This window comes from Micromys minutus (assembly GCF_963924665.1).
Source record: "Micromys minutus genome assembly, chromosome: 6".
Lineage (NCBI taxonomy): Eukaryota > Metazoa > Chordata > Mammalia > Rodentia > Muridae > Micromys > Micromys minutus.
Genome location: NC_137975.1, coordinates 48,888,829 through 48,907,866, shown reverse-complemented (window position 1 = coordinate 48,907,866; position 19,038 = coordinate 48,888,829). Strand labels below are relative to the sequence as shown.

The 19,038-nt window shown below is 42.5% G+C and overlaps 2 protein-coding genes across 6 annotated transcripts in view; one reads left to right on the top strand and one right to left on the bottom strand.

Annotated features, from left to right (window-relative positions):
- The window catches only part of PTER (phosphotriesterase related), a 61,744-nt gene extending 54,984 nt beyond the window's left edge, over positions 1-6,760 (top strand). For 3 of the 5 annotated variants that reach the window (XM_080918474.1, XM_080918475.1, XM_080918476.1), the window contains exon 5: positions 5,346-6,244. In XM_080918474.1, the coding sequence (XP_080774600.1) occupies positions 5,346-5,556 (211 nt within the window). In that variant the 3' untranslated portion in view covers positions 5,557-6,244. Of the gene's footprint in view, positions 1-4,667; positions 4,730-5,345; positions 6,245-6,425 lie in introns of those variants that run through there. The other 2 variants (XM_080918477.1, XM_080918478.1) reach the window with 2 other exon arrangements.
- Positions 6,761-8,753: 1,993 nt separating this feature from the next.
- Positions 8,754-15,259, bottom strand: C1QL3 (complement C1q like 3; the record flags this gene model as incomplete). The annotated part of the gene is made up of 2 exons (XM_080917951.1): positions 8,754-8,933; positions 14,672-15,259. 2 exons carry the CDS (start codon positions 15,257-15,259, stop codon positions 8,754-8,756), a joined length of 768 nt encoding a protein of 255 aa, XP_080774077.1.
- Positions 15,260-19,038: the final 3,779 nt, after the last annotated feature.

The following is a 19,038-nucleotide window of genomic DNA, read 5'->3' as shown; positions in this document are numbered from 1 at the left end:
ACGGAGTCAATGACAGTGTCTTAGAGAGACAGGTAGAAATGTTTTCAAGCTGATACTGTCAGGAAAAATGTAACAGATCTTAGTGAGAAAACAGGCTTAAAGCCAAAGACTTGAACACCTACAATATGCAGCAGGTATCAGGAAGGATCAAGGCTGAAGGACAGTCCCTGGATTTCAAATGAAAAGACTCAGAATTAGGAAGCGTGGTCAGGGTTGAAGGCTTGAGGAAAGAAAGAGTAGGAGCTGAGGAAGGGGGTGGAGCATGTGAAGGCTCCACATACAGCAGTGGCAGAAAGAGAGGTGGGGCTGATGCCGGAAGACAGCGGGTGATCCAGGGAAGCTTCTTCCAAAGTTAGACAGTTTCTGAAGCTAAGATGGAAAGTTTAGAGGGATGAAGACAGAAAGAATGGGCCCAAGAAAGAAAGCTGATTCTAAAAGATTGGTACAGAATTTCTATAAAATAGTCTATGAAGTTTTTATATGAACGTCTGGTACTGAATATGAGAACATTAAATTAATATTTACTTAAAAAGACTGGAAAGATAAGCAGTTGATCCAGACTCTTAAGGAGAAAAAATAGGTGGAACCTGGGGATGCTTAGAAAAGTAGTTGGGAGAGCATTTCCCATTTGCATTGGGAGATCAGAAGGCAAGCAATACCACTGGTGCAGATAAATACCTTAGCAAGAAACAAGAACCGAGGAGGCCACATACCTTTGTGTCTTCCAGACTTCCTGCAAGGCAGACACAGTTGTTTTCGGAGAAAGGAGGAATAGATTAAAGGCAGGATCGTGTTGAGGACAGGAAGAACAGGAACAGCTGCTAGGTTCAATGTGTGTTTCTAAGACCTATGTGAGCCTGGAAATCACGGCTGCATGACTGTATGATTTACTGACTGTTTAACCAAAAGACGTTTTTAATATCGATAATAGTTTCAGTGAAGCATTGTGGGTAGAAGCAGCGAATGAGAACTCATAAAGAAATCTAGGATTGGAGCTTTTATCTGAAAGGTGCAGTTTATAGCCAGGGGAACAGGGAAAGGTTGGAATGAAGGTCAGAAAGTCAAAGTAAGGTATATGAAGATATATGTACATATTTAGAATAACATAACCGAAAAGTTAAGCTAGAAACTTTAAGAAACAAATGAGTATGTGTGTTAGAGCAGGCTAGGTAGAAACAGAACAAAGAGCTTGTAAGACCAACATGGAGAACAGAAGGTTAATATTTCCGGAGATCCTGTGGTAACAAAGACAGAGGGGTGGGATCTGAAAAGGAAGCCATTGGATGGACGTAAGGAAAACTGCACTTGAGAAATGATGCCCACACACTGAGAGGGGTGGCAAGAGTGGAACTTTTCCACAGCGGGACTGAAGGGACTGTCCCAAACCCATGTTTATGTCAAAGAAGCTGAAGACTGCTCCCTTGGGAAGGTGACCTTTAATGTCCCCCAGCTTTCCTAGATTTTACCTACCATGATCCCATAACAGTAAAACGTGATTCCATTTCAGTGCCATTGGATAGAGAGGGCTGGCTCTCACGTTCTACATCGGTTGTGAGGTGAAGACTGTTCCCCATAAGCAAACTGCTTCCTTCAATCTGGCCAATGAAGCTGCCTTATTTGTTTTTGATACTTGAACAAGTTCTTTGGCAAAAAAAAAAAAAAAAAAAAAAATCTTGGCTTTCTTTTGTGTCCTTTGGGTATGTCTGTGTAGTATGCACGCATATGAGGCACATACCTGCATGTGCATGTGGAGGTCAAAAGGTCAATGATGAATGTCTATCCTCCTAGCTCTCTACCTTATATACTACTGAGCAGGTCTGTTGCTGATCCCAAAGCTTGCTGATTCAGCTAGTCTAACTAGCCAGCTTCCTCCAGCAATTCCCCAACTCCACTTTCTAAGCTTAGCATTACAAGTGGCCACCATACCTGCCCACCTTTTTTTACCTGGGTGTTTAAGGTCTTTGTTCTTTGTGCATATGTAGCAAGTGCTTTGCCTGCTGAGCCATCTCCTCAGAGTCTGTAGTTCTTTGATGATTTTGTTTCATGATTTTAATTTCCATAGGATGGTTTCTTTGAGGCCCTACCCATTTGTGCCATATCATAGATGAGCCTTCTTTGTCCACAGACTTGGATTTTAAAATAATGTGCCGTAGTAAATCATCTTTCATTATCTCAAAACAAAACAAGCAAAATGTGCCAGAGCAATGGCTAAGCAGGGCTTCTGTTGTAGAGGTTTAGGGTTTGATTCCCAACACACACACACATACTCACACCACACACACACACACAGACACACACACACACATACTCACACACCACACACACACTCACACCATTAAAAACTAAACACACACACACACACACACACACACACAGGTGCGCACACCCCACAATTATTTTTCAAAAAGATCTTCTGTAATTCTTTCATGATGAATGACCTCAATATGTTTTTAATTCAGTTTTGAGATGAGAGTTTCCACTCTGTGTCTCCTTTCAATTCCTAAAGCTCTGTGGGAGTGGGTTTTCTGAATCACTACGCCCTCTTCTGTGCGGTCCCCAGGCCTTCTAGGACATGAAAGGGGGGTTAGTAAAAGGGAATACGGTAGTGGGAAAATGGCTGATGGCTTCCCCATTAATCCTTCTTAACCAGTTTGGGCTATTAATTCAAGATTAAAAATTTATTTTTGATTATCTCTTAGTGTGCCAAATGTAAGCATTCCTTATGTTTCAAATATTAAAGAATGTATATGTGTCTAAATATAAAATATATGTATATGCTGTAAGTATGCTTGTGTATTTCTTGCTTAGTTGTTCTTAAATCAGATCATTGCATGTATGAGTGAACATGCACTTGTTCCCTGTACCTAGCTAGTGATAACAACTGAATGACCTTTGGGGTTGTGTGTGTGCCCAGCCTCCACTGTCCCCATGAGTTGAGCACATGCTTTGCATTGTTTATCCATTGTCTTTTCTCAGCTCTGGGAGACTGCAGCCTCCCAAAGGCAGGAATGGAGACACATGCTTCTGCCTACCTCTGGTTCTCAGCACCAGAAAGTCTGTGTCTAACACCTGTTTTCAATCTTATGCTCCATTTCTCAAATCTTATTATATCTCTGCCTTTTCACACTTTGTAGTCTCTAATATTTGTTTGCAAAACATGAACTCATTTGTATTGCTATAATTACTGTGATTTTTTGTCTCCTCGTCTGCAGAGGTTCCTCCCTTCTGGCAGCTTCTTTGTAACTTCTGGTCTTCTGCAGGGTGCCCTTCCCTGAGAGACGAACTTTAGGAGGGCATGTCTGGGCACATTCCAATCATAGTCAGCAGATCATTGTCTTTCTGGGACATTCCTCTTCCTCTTTTCTGGGGTGGTGTTACAATTTTGTAGGGTTCTCATTTTTAATTACAACAATTTTATCCGGCATATACTCTCTCCGGCAACTTCCCAATTTAAGAATATTGTGTTCCAAGGTGGAACAAATGTATGTTGTAGGAATCTGTCTGAATGTATGCCATCTTAGTAATGATACATCAAAATCCTCAGAGAAGCAACTACTCTACAGCTGAGCTACACCCTGAGCTTGAGAGGAATGCCCCAGCCTTTCTTTTGCTGTTTTGAAACAAAGAATTCGGAAATAGCTCAGGTCTCCCAGAGTGGCCCAAAGCCAAGGGTGAGCCCCCTCCTTTGCCTCAGCTACTCCAATGTAAACCTCACAGCCTCGGGTGCCTCCACCACTCTTAGAAAGTGCTGCAGCCTGAGCCCAGTGCCTAGGATGCACTAGGCCTGAGCTCTACCTGATTGCTGAGCTACGACTGCAGTACAGTTCTCAGACAATAGGGAAAGACGTAAAAGCTCAAGAATGCTCAGAAAAATCAATCAGGCATCAGGAGCACCTCAAAAGCTGCCCTTCCTGTAACATTCCTTTCTGTTCATGCCATCCTGAGGTTCAGCATTGCACAGATATTCTGTGAGGCTTTTCCCTTTGAATGACAAATGATCATGTAACTCTCTTGGCTAACACCTTAAATGCAGTTTGTTCGAAAGTAACTACAGACTAGGACTCTAGGACCGGTTTTAACAGGCCAAATAACCTCAGTGGCATAGATGATGTTAGGGGACCCGAGCTGCTGTAAAACAGACATGGCATCCATGTGTGCCTGCAAACTCTGGTTTCTTTACCAAGCACCCAGATTGGGTCTTCCTTCCGGCACTTACATTCCTTTCACCTTCAAACCGGTCTAGCATTCAACTGTAACTTACTTTAAAGGTTCTCAGAGGGCAGATTTATTCGTGCCTTGGATTTTTGTGAGTACTGTCCCGTGAGTATCACGGTACCTATTAAATAGGACTCGCCTGAGAATACTAAGAAATGCTCCATCTGCTTATTAAACCAAAAGAAGACCTTTCAAATAGTCAGCTCCCAGAGGAAAAGCATGATGCATCCACCTACATCTATCTGGTACTCTTGATTTTGTGTACAAGTATCCCAAAGACAAGGCATCATTGGCCAGTTGTACCTCTGACATGCAAGGCCCTCAGTGGTCAGGAGCAGATACTGCCCAGAGCGCAGACACATACAGATGGTGGCTGTCATGAGGTGACTCATGCTGCAGATTACAGCTCTTAACTAGGCAAAGAGGATTACTTTTTTTTTTTTTTTTTACAGCCAGGAAGCTGTCTTTTAGGCAACTGACTATGGATTTAAAGGAACAGCTTGCTATTTTAGAGGCCTTCTGACAAGGAAGACAGACTAAAAACTTTTGGTCAGTTTAATCTAACGTTAAGAGACTACTACTAAGTCAAAATCCCCGTAGACTTCGGAGGAACAGATGGCTCGAATACAGAGGACTTTGCCAACCGGTTTTCATTGACTGTATAATGATATAGCACAAACCTTGCACTTGAAAATCAGCTGACTTTACTGATATGAAGACTCCTTTTGTTTCTACATTTTAATCACAAATGCCCAGTCACTTGGAGTGGGGGTGGAGGAGTCAAAATTGAGCCTAAGACAAGCATTTTAGAGAGGAGAGCCAAATATACAATTATTCAGTGAACTATTACTGTGGACATCCATTCAATGGCCTAAGCACTGGAAGCTGGCTTTAGTGCAGCATTGCCAGACATGGTCAGAAATATGACTAGAGACATGTCTGTGTGCACAGAACAAGGATCGCATTCATACTAAGGAGAAGTAACACTTCCTCAGTATTCACTTAGAATCTCCCTGGTACACGTGCCACAGTGAAAGGGAGAATATTTACTAGCACGACATGTCCAGGGGTGAAAGGTAACATCTCAGTGTGAGACCACTGGCATGTAATGAGTTAATGTTTTTACACAGGGTCCATTTTCTAGTGAACGAGGGCTACGAAGACCGGATTCTCATGGCACATGACATACACACAAAGCATCGATTGATGAAGTTCGGAGGTCACGGCTACTCACACATCCTCACCAACATCGTTCCTAAGATGCTCCTTAGAGGTCTGACTGAGCAGGTGCTTGATAAGATACTCATAGAAAACCCTAAACAATGGCTGACTTTTAAATAGAATGGCTGCTGTTCATGAACCCAGACCCAGAGGATAAAATTAGCAGAGAATAGTCGGTGATTTCAAATCTACTGGTGACATTAATCCGAGCTACAGAGAACCAGTGACTAGTAGCTTCCCTCCTACGAGAAACTGGATAACTAACTACCATAGGGAAATCTCTGGTGGGGCTCCTGGGTTCAAACGTGGTCCCATTGTCTTTCCTTTGTTGAAATATATATGAGTGTGCTTCTAAACAATAGTTTAAGGCTATATTCTCTAAGAGTCATTTTGGATGTCTCCCCCCACCCCAACTCTATTATCATCACTACTTGAGAAAAAAATATTAAAGTGTTTCTAGCTAAGTTGCCCCCTTCTGGAGCAATCTAATGTTTCTTGTAATATTGATGATCCTAGTAATTATCCTGCTGTTCTTTAATTAATGCTTAATGAATGATATGGCATTTCCAAACCACTTTTGCAACAAGGGAAGTTAAATTTTGAGACTTTTTCCCCCCAAAGGAGAAGTCAATAAAATTACCAATTCACAACAATAAAAATATTTTGGAAGGTTAACTATGTGTTTTCCACCTATTTATATAAACACAATAAATCAATTTTGCTGACGTTGGCTTTCTGGTCTCCATTTTTACTGTTAACTATGTTGTGTTTTTGAAAAGTCTGTCTAAGAACATGTAGCAATAGTAAATTATGAAAAATGCAATGATAAAAGTAAAATATATTACATAATATAGTTTAATGAATCATTACAGTTATTATAACAAAGGCCACAATTTAATTAATTCATGTTATAATGCAAAGAAAAAGAGAAATGCTTGCCTTATATAAGTCCCTTTATTTCATTTACCTTTTATTTCTTTTTTCCTCAGGCCTAAACAGAGAAAATAATGCTTATTTATCTAAAGAAAAGGTCAGGTCTATTGGAAATGACAGTCTGTTTGTAAACACTACTCTTTAGAAGAGATCCAGCCATGAAGTTTTGTGCCAATAAAGCCTTTTCAAAATGTTAGGTAAAACGCTTAATTGATGTACACTGTTGTTTATAAGTTAATCCTTTGAATCCTCACTGTGATTTGGTACCCAAGACAAATCTCTAATCCCTTGCTTCCAATCCATCTTTGATAAATATATGCTCTTAAATAGAAATTAAAACAGTAGCAATTCATTGGTGAGTTACCTCACATATTAGCAGGGCCAAATTGAATCTGTCACTATTCTTGATGAATGATCTAAGTGTTCTTATGATATAAATCACGACAGTTACTCAGACCAAGGCATTTAAATACAGCAAACATCACCTTTAGATGGGAACACCATGCATAACTCTTGGAAAGTTGAGGTTGGCTAAACTAAAGCTGTTTCGGTTCTTCATAGCTAATTGAGTTCTCTGTATATTAGAACAAAAAGTACCAAAGTGTGTGAGCCAAAAGAACAACCCAATTCCTTTAAAGGGAAAAATGCAAATGTCCTTCCCCAGTAAACCAAGCAGATTTTAAATCTCTGGTTTCGAAATCTACTCCTCAAAGAGTGTTTAAAGGCAACTGAAAGGGGAACAGATTTTCCACTGTAAGAGGGGAAATTGTGTGCTAGTAGGACAGGTTCACATGCGTTTTGGTCTTTCCCTTACACTAAAGAGATGGCTCTTGGCAGTGTGTTTTAACTAGACAGAATGGGTTCACTCTATACTATCAGCTTCAGTCCAACAGAAAGAAGAGGAAGAATTGACTGCTCAAGTGTGTATGTTTCATAAACATTGTGAGGGGGAGCTGCTTGCTTCCTAAAGTCCTGTGCTATTTAGTGGTCTGCCAAAGAATGCAATTAAAGTTCGGATGGCATATGGAGTACAGTGACCATGAGGTCAACAAACTCTCTCACGTGTGCAACATGGGGCATTGGAATCTACTGCGATTTAATTTTCTGGATAACTCTTAAAGAGAAGTCACTTTTGTTATTTTGCTACTCTATGTATTTGTATAATCTAAAATATATTTCAATCTAAAATAAGTCAAATAAATTGTGCATGGTTCTGTGTGAATACATATATACTTTTTAAATTAGTTTTTTTTTTTAGCTCTACAGCCACTGTGCCTAGTGGACTGAAGCCATGTATATATAATATTTTCATCTAACATATAGGTATATAAATAAGTATGTGGCAGGTATTTATATAAAATATATACACTTTGTTGTCATATTGGTTCTATGTGAAGCTGTTAATTTTGAAATAACCTCAGGCTTCAGATTTGTGGTAACTGTTGGAAGGTCTTACTTAGTGTCCCCTTGGTGACGCATGCAGTAGCTCAAATTAAACTTTTGTGCCTTAAGTTATGAACAATCTTTTGTTCCAAAGAAGGCAAAAGCCTCCATCTGACTTCATACCAAATAATAAATTTCTCTGACTGTTCAAGAGAGTCTAAGCGTTTACTATTGATGAAGTGGACACACGGGTTTTTTTTTCTAAATACCATACATAATTATACATTTTCACACTTAGAGGGTAATCCTATGATACAATTTCAATCTCTATTTTTAAGACTATCACCAGAAAAGAGAGAGAAAAAAAATTCACATGAAAAGAAAAAAAAATGTGAAAATGATCACAGGCTTGGGAATTCCCACAAATCCAGAAAATTCCAGGTTAAGGCTTCAAGTTGAATCATTCCCAGGTCTAGCGCTAAAGATTACCAGAGTACAAGGCAAACGATATCTTTGGGGACAAAGCGGCATTACCTCAATGAGACCTTCTCCTGCAGGGAAAAGTGACTCCTCCCTACACCACAGATAGACTCCAGGTACTGTAATAAGCAGGTAAACTCACAAGAACCAAAGCTGACACGTGGATAAAGCAGCAAGATCACAGTACACCAAAGGATCATAGATATCGAAGAAATAATTCGGTGTCTTAGATTTTTCTATAAAAATTTGTGGTCTATATAGGACTTCATTCACATGGACACTAACAATAAGGAGTATTTGCTTTGGCGGTAGTGGATCACACATCTGCTTATCTTGCGTTAAATACTTTTTTACATAATGTGTCTGAGTGATACAGATGTGAGTCAGGTAGCATTTGATCTCCCCACATTTACACACCCGAGATGCCCTGGATGGGCATCCCCTGGGATCCTTGATTCACTGACGTTAGCCATACGAATCCAGCGTTCAAACTCAGAACAGCAAGTTCAGTCTCTGCATTATCAGTCAGCATAAATAATAAATCCAGAGAATGTGCTGTATTTGTTGTTGTTTCCTCCGTGGGCTTTCCCACCATCTAATTTGATATAGACTTCATCTCCTGGTTCCAGGTGAAGGACCACACTGTTACTGGCATAGTCGTAATTCTGATCAGCATCTTGGGCAATTGCACTAGCACGCACCTATGTGAAACAGACAAGAGTTAGAGAGTTTGTAAAAGAGAATCCTCAAGTTTTCCCTTTTACATAACAGCAGACTTGCAGCCACAGCATATCGTGGAGCTCCTGGATGTTGCTGCCGGTCCCATAGGTTTAGAAGGAATTTCCATAACAACTTCAACTATGTTACTGGAAAGAGAAAAGAGGAAAATGTTGCTTTAATAAGGGGCATGGCTGGTATCCTTTCTATCCTTGTAAATAAACCATGCCAATCTCATTTCCTCTTCCATTGCTGCTTCTTCTGATTCCTTGAATCTCCACATCCAGTCGAATTTTGAAATGGAAATGAACAGCATTGTTTTGCATTTTAATTTAAATCAAATAACAGCATCCCAGCTAACTGTGTACTTCAATGGGTCACCGTAATTATTACAATTCTGTTATCTAAAGTGGTAAAAGACCTAGGAAAAATCAAGGAAGAAAGCTTTTTGGTTTGGAGCTTTGGAAATCTGATGCATGCACAGCCCCTTTACCCAGGCTACTTCAAAAGCAGCTTGACTCAAATATGTTTCTTTGCATCTCCCACATTTCCAAACTCCTTTTTCCTTTTTTTTTTGTGTGTGTGTGTGTGTGTGTGTGTGTGTGTCTTTTTAAAAATCACTTAATTATATGTGCCTTTAAATCAACAATTTTATTTCGCCAGATCCAAAAAGTTACAGAAAGGATTAAATTTGTAACCTGAGATGGCTCAGTTTTCTAGGATTGCTGGATGCTATTGTTGAATAATAGCTCTTCTTGTGTATGTGGTTGTCAGTGGGGATGGGAGCAGAGTATAATCTGCTTATGTTCTGCCTTCGTCTCATTAGTGGGCTGATCAACATTTGCAAACAGTCAAATCATATGTTCCATATCATATGGACTTCCTGCCACGATCCTTCCTCAAGCTATGCCCCAGTCTCATTTAGACATATTTTGAATCTGCCATGGGAAAATGTTTCAAAAGGCAGCTTGCGTGTGGTTTATTTCAGTAACACATCTTCTAGTCTGTGGCTTGTTTCAGTTCTGCTGGGATGATATTTCCCCGAATAGTGTAGCAAATGATTTAGAGGCCTTTGTAAACCTGCACTATGTAATAATGTATGACTTGAGGTGTAATATGCTAGGTTTTATCACCTGGCCAAAAAAAAGAAAGAGATGGGACATAAGTCAAGAATTTCCATATATGTCTTTCAAAATGTAAGTGATGGGTTTTCAAATTAAATTTTCATGGGAAGATATGTTCTCACATTAATGCTGAAATGCCATAAAAGGAGAAGGCTCTTTGACACTCCTGAGCTTAGAATGTAATTTGAGTAATATTTTAACAGTTTTTTTTTCTTTCTTTCTGGGTATCATATAGCAAAAGAAGAGAAAGGCTTAAAGGATTTAGAATTGCTTATCACTGTGCTAACTGACATTAATATAATGAAACCAATATGCTGCGTGATTATACTCAAAGCTTTGACTCCAGTGTGTTTGCCTCTGGTGAGCTGGTCCATTTTAACCATTGCATAACAATGCCTTGGACTTCATAATATATTTTAGGAATTAATCTTTAGTTTGTAGAAGCTGAAGGCTTTAGTTTACTTATTCCATCTAGTTATTAATACTTAGTGAAGAAAATCTGCACAATGAGAACATCGTCATTATGGCTTGACTATTACAGCCTGTGAATTTTTAATGGATGTGAAAAAATTAAAATGCAAACTAGCAATTATCTCTATTAACAATATGTTGATTTATCATCAAACTAATGTATTTCCCAGCTATTATTAGTGAGAATTCAGTTAATACAGAGTTTTTATTATATGCTTTCTAAGTGTTGTTTACCTTTATCGCTTTCTACCTGAAAACTTTAGCAGCCTGGACTCCTTGAAATCTTTGATTTAGGGACTGTAACGTTTGAAACTATACAATGTTGCTTGTTGTTCTTTAGACTAAATGAAGTCTAAGGAACTTAAGTGTTGCCATTTTTCAGTCCAGAAAACACAAGCAGAAAAACCTGCTAATGCATTGGTATGAATCCACACACTAGAAGGTTATTTATTCTTAGCACTTCTTAGTTCCTTTGTTGAATAAAACCAGTGTGGTAGCTTTATCATAGGAAGCAATTTCTAACATTTGAACCTATGCAGCAATCCAGGACTTTCCCAATTAAAGACCCATTATCTGCCAGTGCCCATGATGTCAGTCGTCTGTCCACCCATCACCCTCTAAGAGTATAATGGGAAGTGGAATTTCAAGCTCTGATATCTATCCCACTGACTTCAGCAATTCTTCCTCAAAGCCATCAAACTATTGAGAAAGCTAATGTGTTCACCCTGAAGGCTATTTTCAGATTCCTAAGTGTGCACCGATTTCAGCATTTTGTAGGGGGAGTATAATGCATCCTTTCTTGGTCCAATATGCCTACTTCTGCCTAATTTCACTGTAATATCTTTTCTTAGTCTGTTAACTGTAAAGTTCCTAGGCTTTCTCTTTAGTATGCATTTCTCTGCTTTTAAAGAGAGGACTAGTTTGGCATGGCACATCATCAGTCTTCCTGTAAAATAAATTATTAAACCCCCACAGTATTCATTCTTTCCAACGTAGTTCATGTTCATTACTACCATAACTAATAAATTCCTGTAAGTGAAAGGCTGATCTCTAATTATTTTATATGACTAATTTTCTGGCAATTTAGTTTTTATTATGGTGGCTTCCTATAATGCCATTATACTAACTGAGCTCAGAAACTTTTTTTTTCAGGTTCTTAACTACAAGTATAGGAGCATTAGGAATTTTTCCTGTATCTATAAGGCTATTTGAGCTGCATTTTTACCTTTCATCTGGACCGTGATGGGCTTTCAACAAATGCTATGATTCAGTGTAGGTTAATGATTTCATGGAGAAATGTGATCCTTTATAGTGAGCAATATGTTTGTAAGAATATAATAGGCTGTATAGTTTTAGCGCTGTCTTATTATTGAGGACTTCTCATTATACAAAATGTTTACAGCAACATTTGCTAATTGAATTAATTGTCGCTGATGTTCTGGTGATTTGATTTTCACTGTGCTCTGGTGGAACCATAAACAAAAGGTTAAGTGGTACATCAGGTTAATTTATTGGCCTTTGATGTTTCCATCTGTGACCCTGCGTTCAACACAACACATAAATAAGATGGTCCTCCTGGTTGTGGTCCAGAGACATCGCTCCCTCTGACAGTGAAACACTGCATTCTTCGCTCATTGTTTAATTCCTGTGCTTCTCAAAACCCTTAGAACCTCACTCTGACATAGATCTCTGAGTTGATGTTTTATCAAAACGAATTAGGTCATCTCACGGGGAAAACTGACACTGATAAACCACCATATGGACTATGATTGAAAACCAAAAATAAAATATTTATTTTAAAATTAAAAAAAAAGGTATTTTTACAAGATTCCCCACTTGGCACTGGCTGCAGCCAGCCTTCACAAGACTGTTTTATTCTAAAAACAATACTCCTTAGCAGCAATATCACAATAGTCACTTCCTAAGATAGTCCACACTGAACTCCATTTAATGCTGTTTACCATTAGTCATATATTTCTCTGAATGGTCTGTTACCCACTCTTTGAAGAAGCTACAGCTTGACAAGCATCCAGTGAAGAGCATTAGGGGTGTTGTACCGATTTGCTGTCCTTATCCCCATCGATCTGAAGGTTCAAGCCATACAGGAGGCAGCTTATGCCCCAACAAAGTGGTTTTAAAAACAAAACAAAACAAGATACGCGCACATTTTAATTTTAGAACTCATACACCGAATCTTTCTCTTCTCCTCATTGGTATATTCATAGACTCTATCATGTAACCACGAACATCTGAACCCTATTGTGTTACTTCCTAGGGCTTCTTACATTTGCAACCTCCATCTTACCGGTTCTACATTGTTGATGAAATGGGACTGCTTGTACATCTTAATGGGTGGCTCTCAATATGTATGCTTTTTAGCATAGTAGTATTTTACAGACCTAACTTTTGAGTTTGGGGGCTTCCTGCTGGGGACTGGTTCATAAGTCATTCGGTCACCCAGACACAGCACATCTAGTTTGGTATAGTAGCCTCATTCCTGCAATTGCCTAGCCCGCTGTTGAGGGAACAATTTTTATTTCTCTTAATATTGTTCTCATGCATAATAACTGTAATGAACAACCCTGTCACTGCCTCCTGGTGGCCATGTTTCCTTTTTTTTTAATTTTTAAATTTAATTTTTTCTTTTAATTCCTAGTGTCCTGGAGGCTCTTGAAGGGGTTTGCAGAAAAGAAATTCCTTTTAAAAGTGGTATCATACATTTAGGACATTAATCTTTTATATTCTGGAAAAAAAATCTGACACTAAAATGAGTCTTGAGAAAAAGAAAGGAAGGAAGAAAGGAAAAAAAGAAAGAAAGAAGGAAAGGAAGGAAGACAGACAAACAAGCCCTATAGGTGCTCAGTAAATTAGGTTTAAATAATATCTGAATGTTCAGGGAACCATGAATTTTCAGGGGACCAAAGACCTGGAGCACACCTTGATGACTCAATATTACTTCATAATTATGTATCTTGAAGGTGATGGCAGGAACAGAAGATCTTTCTTTTTGTCGGTCAGTAAGCAAAGTTTAGCGCTCAGGAACTCAGCTCACACAATTGGCTGAACATACAAAGGCCTCGCAGGGTGCCTGCTACTCGGAGTGTGCAGAAGGTCCACTTTTAGGTAGTTAGGAGTGCATTTTCCCCCAGGGGCTAAGGGATCAAAGATGTTTCAGGCTTGCACTAGACTTGATTCTAACAAAGGCAAAGTAGTCCTGGCCAGCACTTCAAGTCACTGGCCTGTGTAGCACCACCTACCACCTCTGAAAAGCTGGTCCTGATTCTGACTCACCTGAAGCTATTTTCCAGCCAAGGCAAGGTGGCTGTAGTCAAGAAGCTTGGGTTAGGAAGAGCCTTTGCTGGGGTGCCCTGGAGGTGGTTAAAAGGCTGAGCTCTAACCGGCTACCTTTCCGGACCACGTCCTTGCTCTTTTTCTTATTCCAAAGCATAGAATGGGGCTCTGTGCTTGGATGCCAGCTGCTATACTTTGACAGTGTAAATGCAACTTTTTTCTGTTCCCAGCAGTTCTTCCCTTGGAAACTAACTAGAGTGTGAAGTGACTTTTGAGTTTCACAGCCCAAGACCTCTCAGAGGCCTAGAGCAGCAGAGTGCTGACTGAGCCCTGGGTGGTCCTGCTGAGACTCACTCTTGGGGGTCCTTCCTTTCTCCCTGGGGTGCTGGTCTGTCTCCTCTGAGCGGCACGCCCATTTCGGACTTCTGAGGCCCTTTACATTCTCAAAGAAAGGCTAAAAGCGACCCTAACCTGCAGATAATGCCACCGACCAGAGAGATTCCTGCCCGCTCCAAGACTCCTGTAGTCCACGAGTTGGCCCCGGAGCCAAGATCCCAGTTTCTCGCTCCTCGAGGGTCATGCTCACAGTTGCGCGCGCTGAGCACGGGTCTGGCACCCTAGAACTTCGCTGCCTGGGCTGCTAGGCGCCCTCCTCCTCGTACGACCCCCGCCTCTCCAGCATATCACAGTGTCCCCCTCGCTGTAGCTCTGGGGAGCCGGGTTGCCGCGCCCTTCCTCCGTGGGCTCCCACCCCCATTTCCGGGGTCTCCTCCCTCTTGCCGGCAGCACCTTCCCGCACTTGCTCTCAGCCCTCCCCACTGCCTGCCCGCGCTCACCTGGTTGTTTTTGCAGAGATCAGCCCACATGCTGGTGCCGTCCCCTCCGCGCATCAGGACGTGGTAGGTGAAGAAGTAGATACCCGGGATGGAGCAGGTGAACTTGCCCGTGGTGGGATCGTAGTGGTTTCCGAGGTTGGTTACCACGTCGTCGAACTTGAGCACCTCGTAGCCTTCGTGCTGCCGTTTGAGGCCAGCGTAGAAGGCTATCTTGGGCACCGTGCTATAGGTGGCCGCGCTGATAGCCCCGGCCGCATTCAGGCCGGGCGCCCCAGGCGGGCCGGGCAAACCTTGACGGCCCGGTTCTCCCTTTTCACCCGGGGGCCCCACGGGGCCGGGTGGTCCCGGCTCTCCCGGGGGCCCACGCGGGCCTGCCTTCCCCGGCCTGCCGGCCTCGCCTTTGGGACCCTGGATGAAAGTGGGCAGGGACTGCATAAGGCCCCGGTCCGGAGTGGCGGCGGTGCTGGGAGCTTTGGTGCCCCCGTAGGGGTCGCAGACCATGCGGCAGGTGCCCAGCATCTCGTAGTGCGCCGACGTGCCGGCCGAGCTCACCAGCACCGGGATGAGGATGACCAGCAGAAGCACCATCACCACCCCCAGCGCCCCGGCGGCGATCAGGCGCCTCCTGCTGCCCACGAGCCGGCTCAGCGCGGGCCGATCCTCTTGTCTGCTTTTGGACAAAATTTTGAAGGTTGGGCGGGGACCTCCTCAGAGCCGAAAACAATCCCCCTTCGAACCCCAACTCCCCTGGGCGGGCGCGCGCCGGTCGCTCTTCACCGGCTCCTGCTCCCCCCGCTGAGGCTGCGGCTAGGGAGGGAGCTGGGGCGCCAAGTGACTTGAGCTGAAGTCCCGAGCTGGGGGTGGGGGTGGGGGGAGGGGTGCTCAGGGCGCCCTCTCGCCTCCTGCCAGCCCCTTCGCACCTGTGGCTGCGGCGGGTGCCGGAGCGGCCACCCGGAGGGCAGAGCCAGCGGCCGCCTGCTGAGCTCGCCCTGAGCAGCTCACACTTTTATGCCGCTGCTCCCCGCGATCGACTTTTCCTTTTTTGCAGACTGCGCCAGTTCTCACCAACTTTCCGTCTGAAGTTGGCTTTTTTTTTTTCCTGCTTCTTGCTTCTTTTCTTTCACTGGCTGGGTTCGTCTGTCCTTGCCTTTTTTCTTTTCTTTTTTTCTTTCTTTTTCTTTTGCAGCCACCGCAACTCTAATAGACGCGCACCCCCAAAGCCCTAGAGGGCTGCCGAAGCTCGGGGTCGGACGGCCCCCCGAGATATGCGAAGCAGCAGCGATTCGCAGGATCCGCGCGGCTCGGAGATGCTCAGGGGCTGAGATAGGAGCTAGCCAGCAGCAGCGAGAGCTTCACTACTGAAAGCTGAACGAGGAACGAGAGAGGCTGAACGCAGAATTCTGCCTGGGTACCACCTGCCAGGAGAAGAGGAGGCTGACAAACGCGCGCCTGAGCAATTTATAGGAACCCAAGGCACAGAGGAAGGGGAGCTGCTTTGGCATCTCTCTGCAGCATCTGCTCTGCTCATCCCACTCACACAGAGTTTGGCATTACTCTGACAATGTGGGATTTTTTTTTTTCGGCCTCTCTTCCCCCCACCCTTCTCTGCAAAGGATGAACAGTGAAATCCTAAATACTTCCTTGTCTAACCCAGACGATGGCAGCGCCCTAGCTGGTCATACTAGGGGGAGGGAGGCAGCTGTGCAACTGCTTCCAGGACTCAGGGGTCACACCTAAATCTATTTCCCCAGTGCCAACAGCTCTTATTGGAGGTGGAAGTGAAGGCTGAAAGGAGGGAGGTTTGATGACATTTCTCCCCTGGCTCATCCACAATCAGTGCTTCAGGTGTTTTTTTTTTTTTTTTTTTCAAAATACCACTTTTAACATAAAGAGGGCTCTCTCCAATTTTCCAGACAGTAGACGTGTTTTATTTTTTAACCTTAGCATTTGCTTCCACAACCTCCTAAATGAAATAAGATGAGAACAGTGACGTGTGTTTAAAAACCAAAGGACATTTCTTGATTTAAATGAACTTGTCCACCACCCAAAAGGAGGACGGCTGGTTCTTTCTACAAGTGCCACAGGATGATGAGAGGATACATGAGCATTTGACTTGCAGGCTTCCAGTTGCAGCGCCTTTCAGGAGATACCATTATTGAATCTGAAGTTGTATTTGCTTAAAAGTGCAACATGCAGAAGTCGCTTGACCAAATGCCTTCGAAAGTCTTACAATAAAGCAAGTGGTATTTGCAGAAGTGCTGGTTTTCATAAGACATGGAGTGCTGTAGGTGCCATAGCAAATTTCCCAGACGTGCATTGGGGGAGGGAAAATAGGAAAATTATGATAAAGAAAAGCCACCACCCCTAACGGTGGAAGAGCTGGGAGAAACCACTTGAATTTGGAATATTAGTAGAGGGCCCCCAGAGTGAGTATTAGGCGAATTATCCCACCGGCAAATACATCTGACATAGAAGAATGGTTTTAAATAAATAAGCAGAATTGATCCCTAAATCACACTTCTGCATTCAGGAGCAAGAGGTGTCAATCAAACACGGATGACATTTACTTGTCAATATGGAATGATGGCTGGAAAGACAGTTACTTATTACAACAGGGTGAGAATCTGAAATAAGAAGCGGGAACATATAATAATATAACAAGCAGGTGGTACATCCTCGGTGACTATCAGCAGACACTGGCCTTGCCGTAGGCTCCACAGTAAGGAAACTCCTTCAAGACCCCACAGCCCCTCCCACTGTGCCCCACCCCAACAGTTAAGCTCCTTCTCTGAGCCAAAACAAGTGGGCAGACAGATAGAAGCATTCACTGATTCCCAGAGCAGAATGTCAGCAGCTGAGGGAGTCAACACTCAGGAACGGAGCTCACTTCCCATGCTAGAGGGACTCAGGTTCTTTCTCCCCTCACCACCCTGATGGCTGATATGGCTGTAGCCACTGGTGATGAGGAATGGCCCTTCCATCCCTCAAACTTTACCTTTTGTTTTAGAATAAAGTTTTTATCTCATAAATGTGCATCAATCAGTTTGACATATATATCCTGTACATTTTTGCTCACGTGAGCTACCCGGATTCTGTATTTTTTTTTTCCACTAGCAAACAAGGAGAACAATCACTCCAGATCATAATGCCAGCACCTACCCTCCTAATGCCTTCTGGGTTGTTCCTTAAAGATCTTTCTGTGCGGTGAGAAAATGTTAGGCTCTCATGCCCATAATGGAAGGAAATATACTAATGCAACAAAATCTTCTCCCATGGTCCAAGATCTCTCAATCCATAAAGCCTTTTTATAACTAAGAAGAGTTTGGTGGAAGGGAAGAAAATGTTTTTTAATAGCAATAAAGAAATGCTCATCATACGTCCAAGACACAAAAAGCCTTTCTATTAAAGATGCTCATTTCATGAATGAACTCATCGATGAAATGGGAATGTGAAAAATTAGAGTCGTGATCAACCCTGAGGAATTAGTTTTCACCTTGTTCATAGAGGCAGGAAGGCCCAGAGCTGGGTGACCCTGCTGAGGACAGGGAGACTTCCCTCCACTAAGCTCTTCTTAGGCAAATGCAAAGTTTCACATTTCAGGCAAGGGCCTTGACATCCTGGAAGACTGCTAGAGTTCCCAGTGTCTGTACCACTTTCTCAGCATGGCAGAAACCTCTCCAGAGTCCCAAAGTTGACCCCAGACTCTGTCAAAAGCCCATTTCTGAGGGCCCACATAAACTTTGGGCTATTCATGAGGTAAGCTGGAATTGTTGCCCTCCTTCCTCTCTTTCAGAAATATCCCACCATGAGCTCTGGCGGGGGAGGGGAGGAGACTTTTGTTTCAAGATTCTCAGGGATAGTTGGTAGTAAAGGAACTTGGCTGTTTGCTGTCATTTTCCAGGGCTCCAGTTCAGACACTTCTCTGGAGAGTTACTCATGCTTCATCCCTTCTTCTGACAGTTTGAATAAACCATCTGATGTGGCTTATCACTCATCTTCTTTATATGTAGATAATAATGGAAAATGTGTCAATTAGAAATATTTAGTTTTCTTTAGTGCTCATCAGAAAAGCAAATTTCCTCTCATATTAGTTATCAGTCTTGAAAATGGCCATTGAGTCTCATGTGCATATCATCCTTCTGCTGTTTCTGAAGAAAAAAAAAAAAAAACAGTCTAGAAACCCATGATTGTGGTGGGGTGGAGATGTGTGAATTTCATCTTTCTGCATCTTTGGTGATGCTTTCAAAGGTCTGGGAAGATCCTAAGTGCAAGATACCCACACAGACATACTCAGCCATCTATTAATCTTTATTGAGCATCCACTGGCAGCAAAGCCCTAGCCTGGGTTCTTAGAGGCAAACAGATGT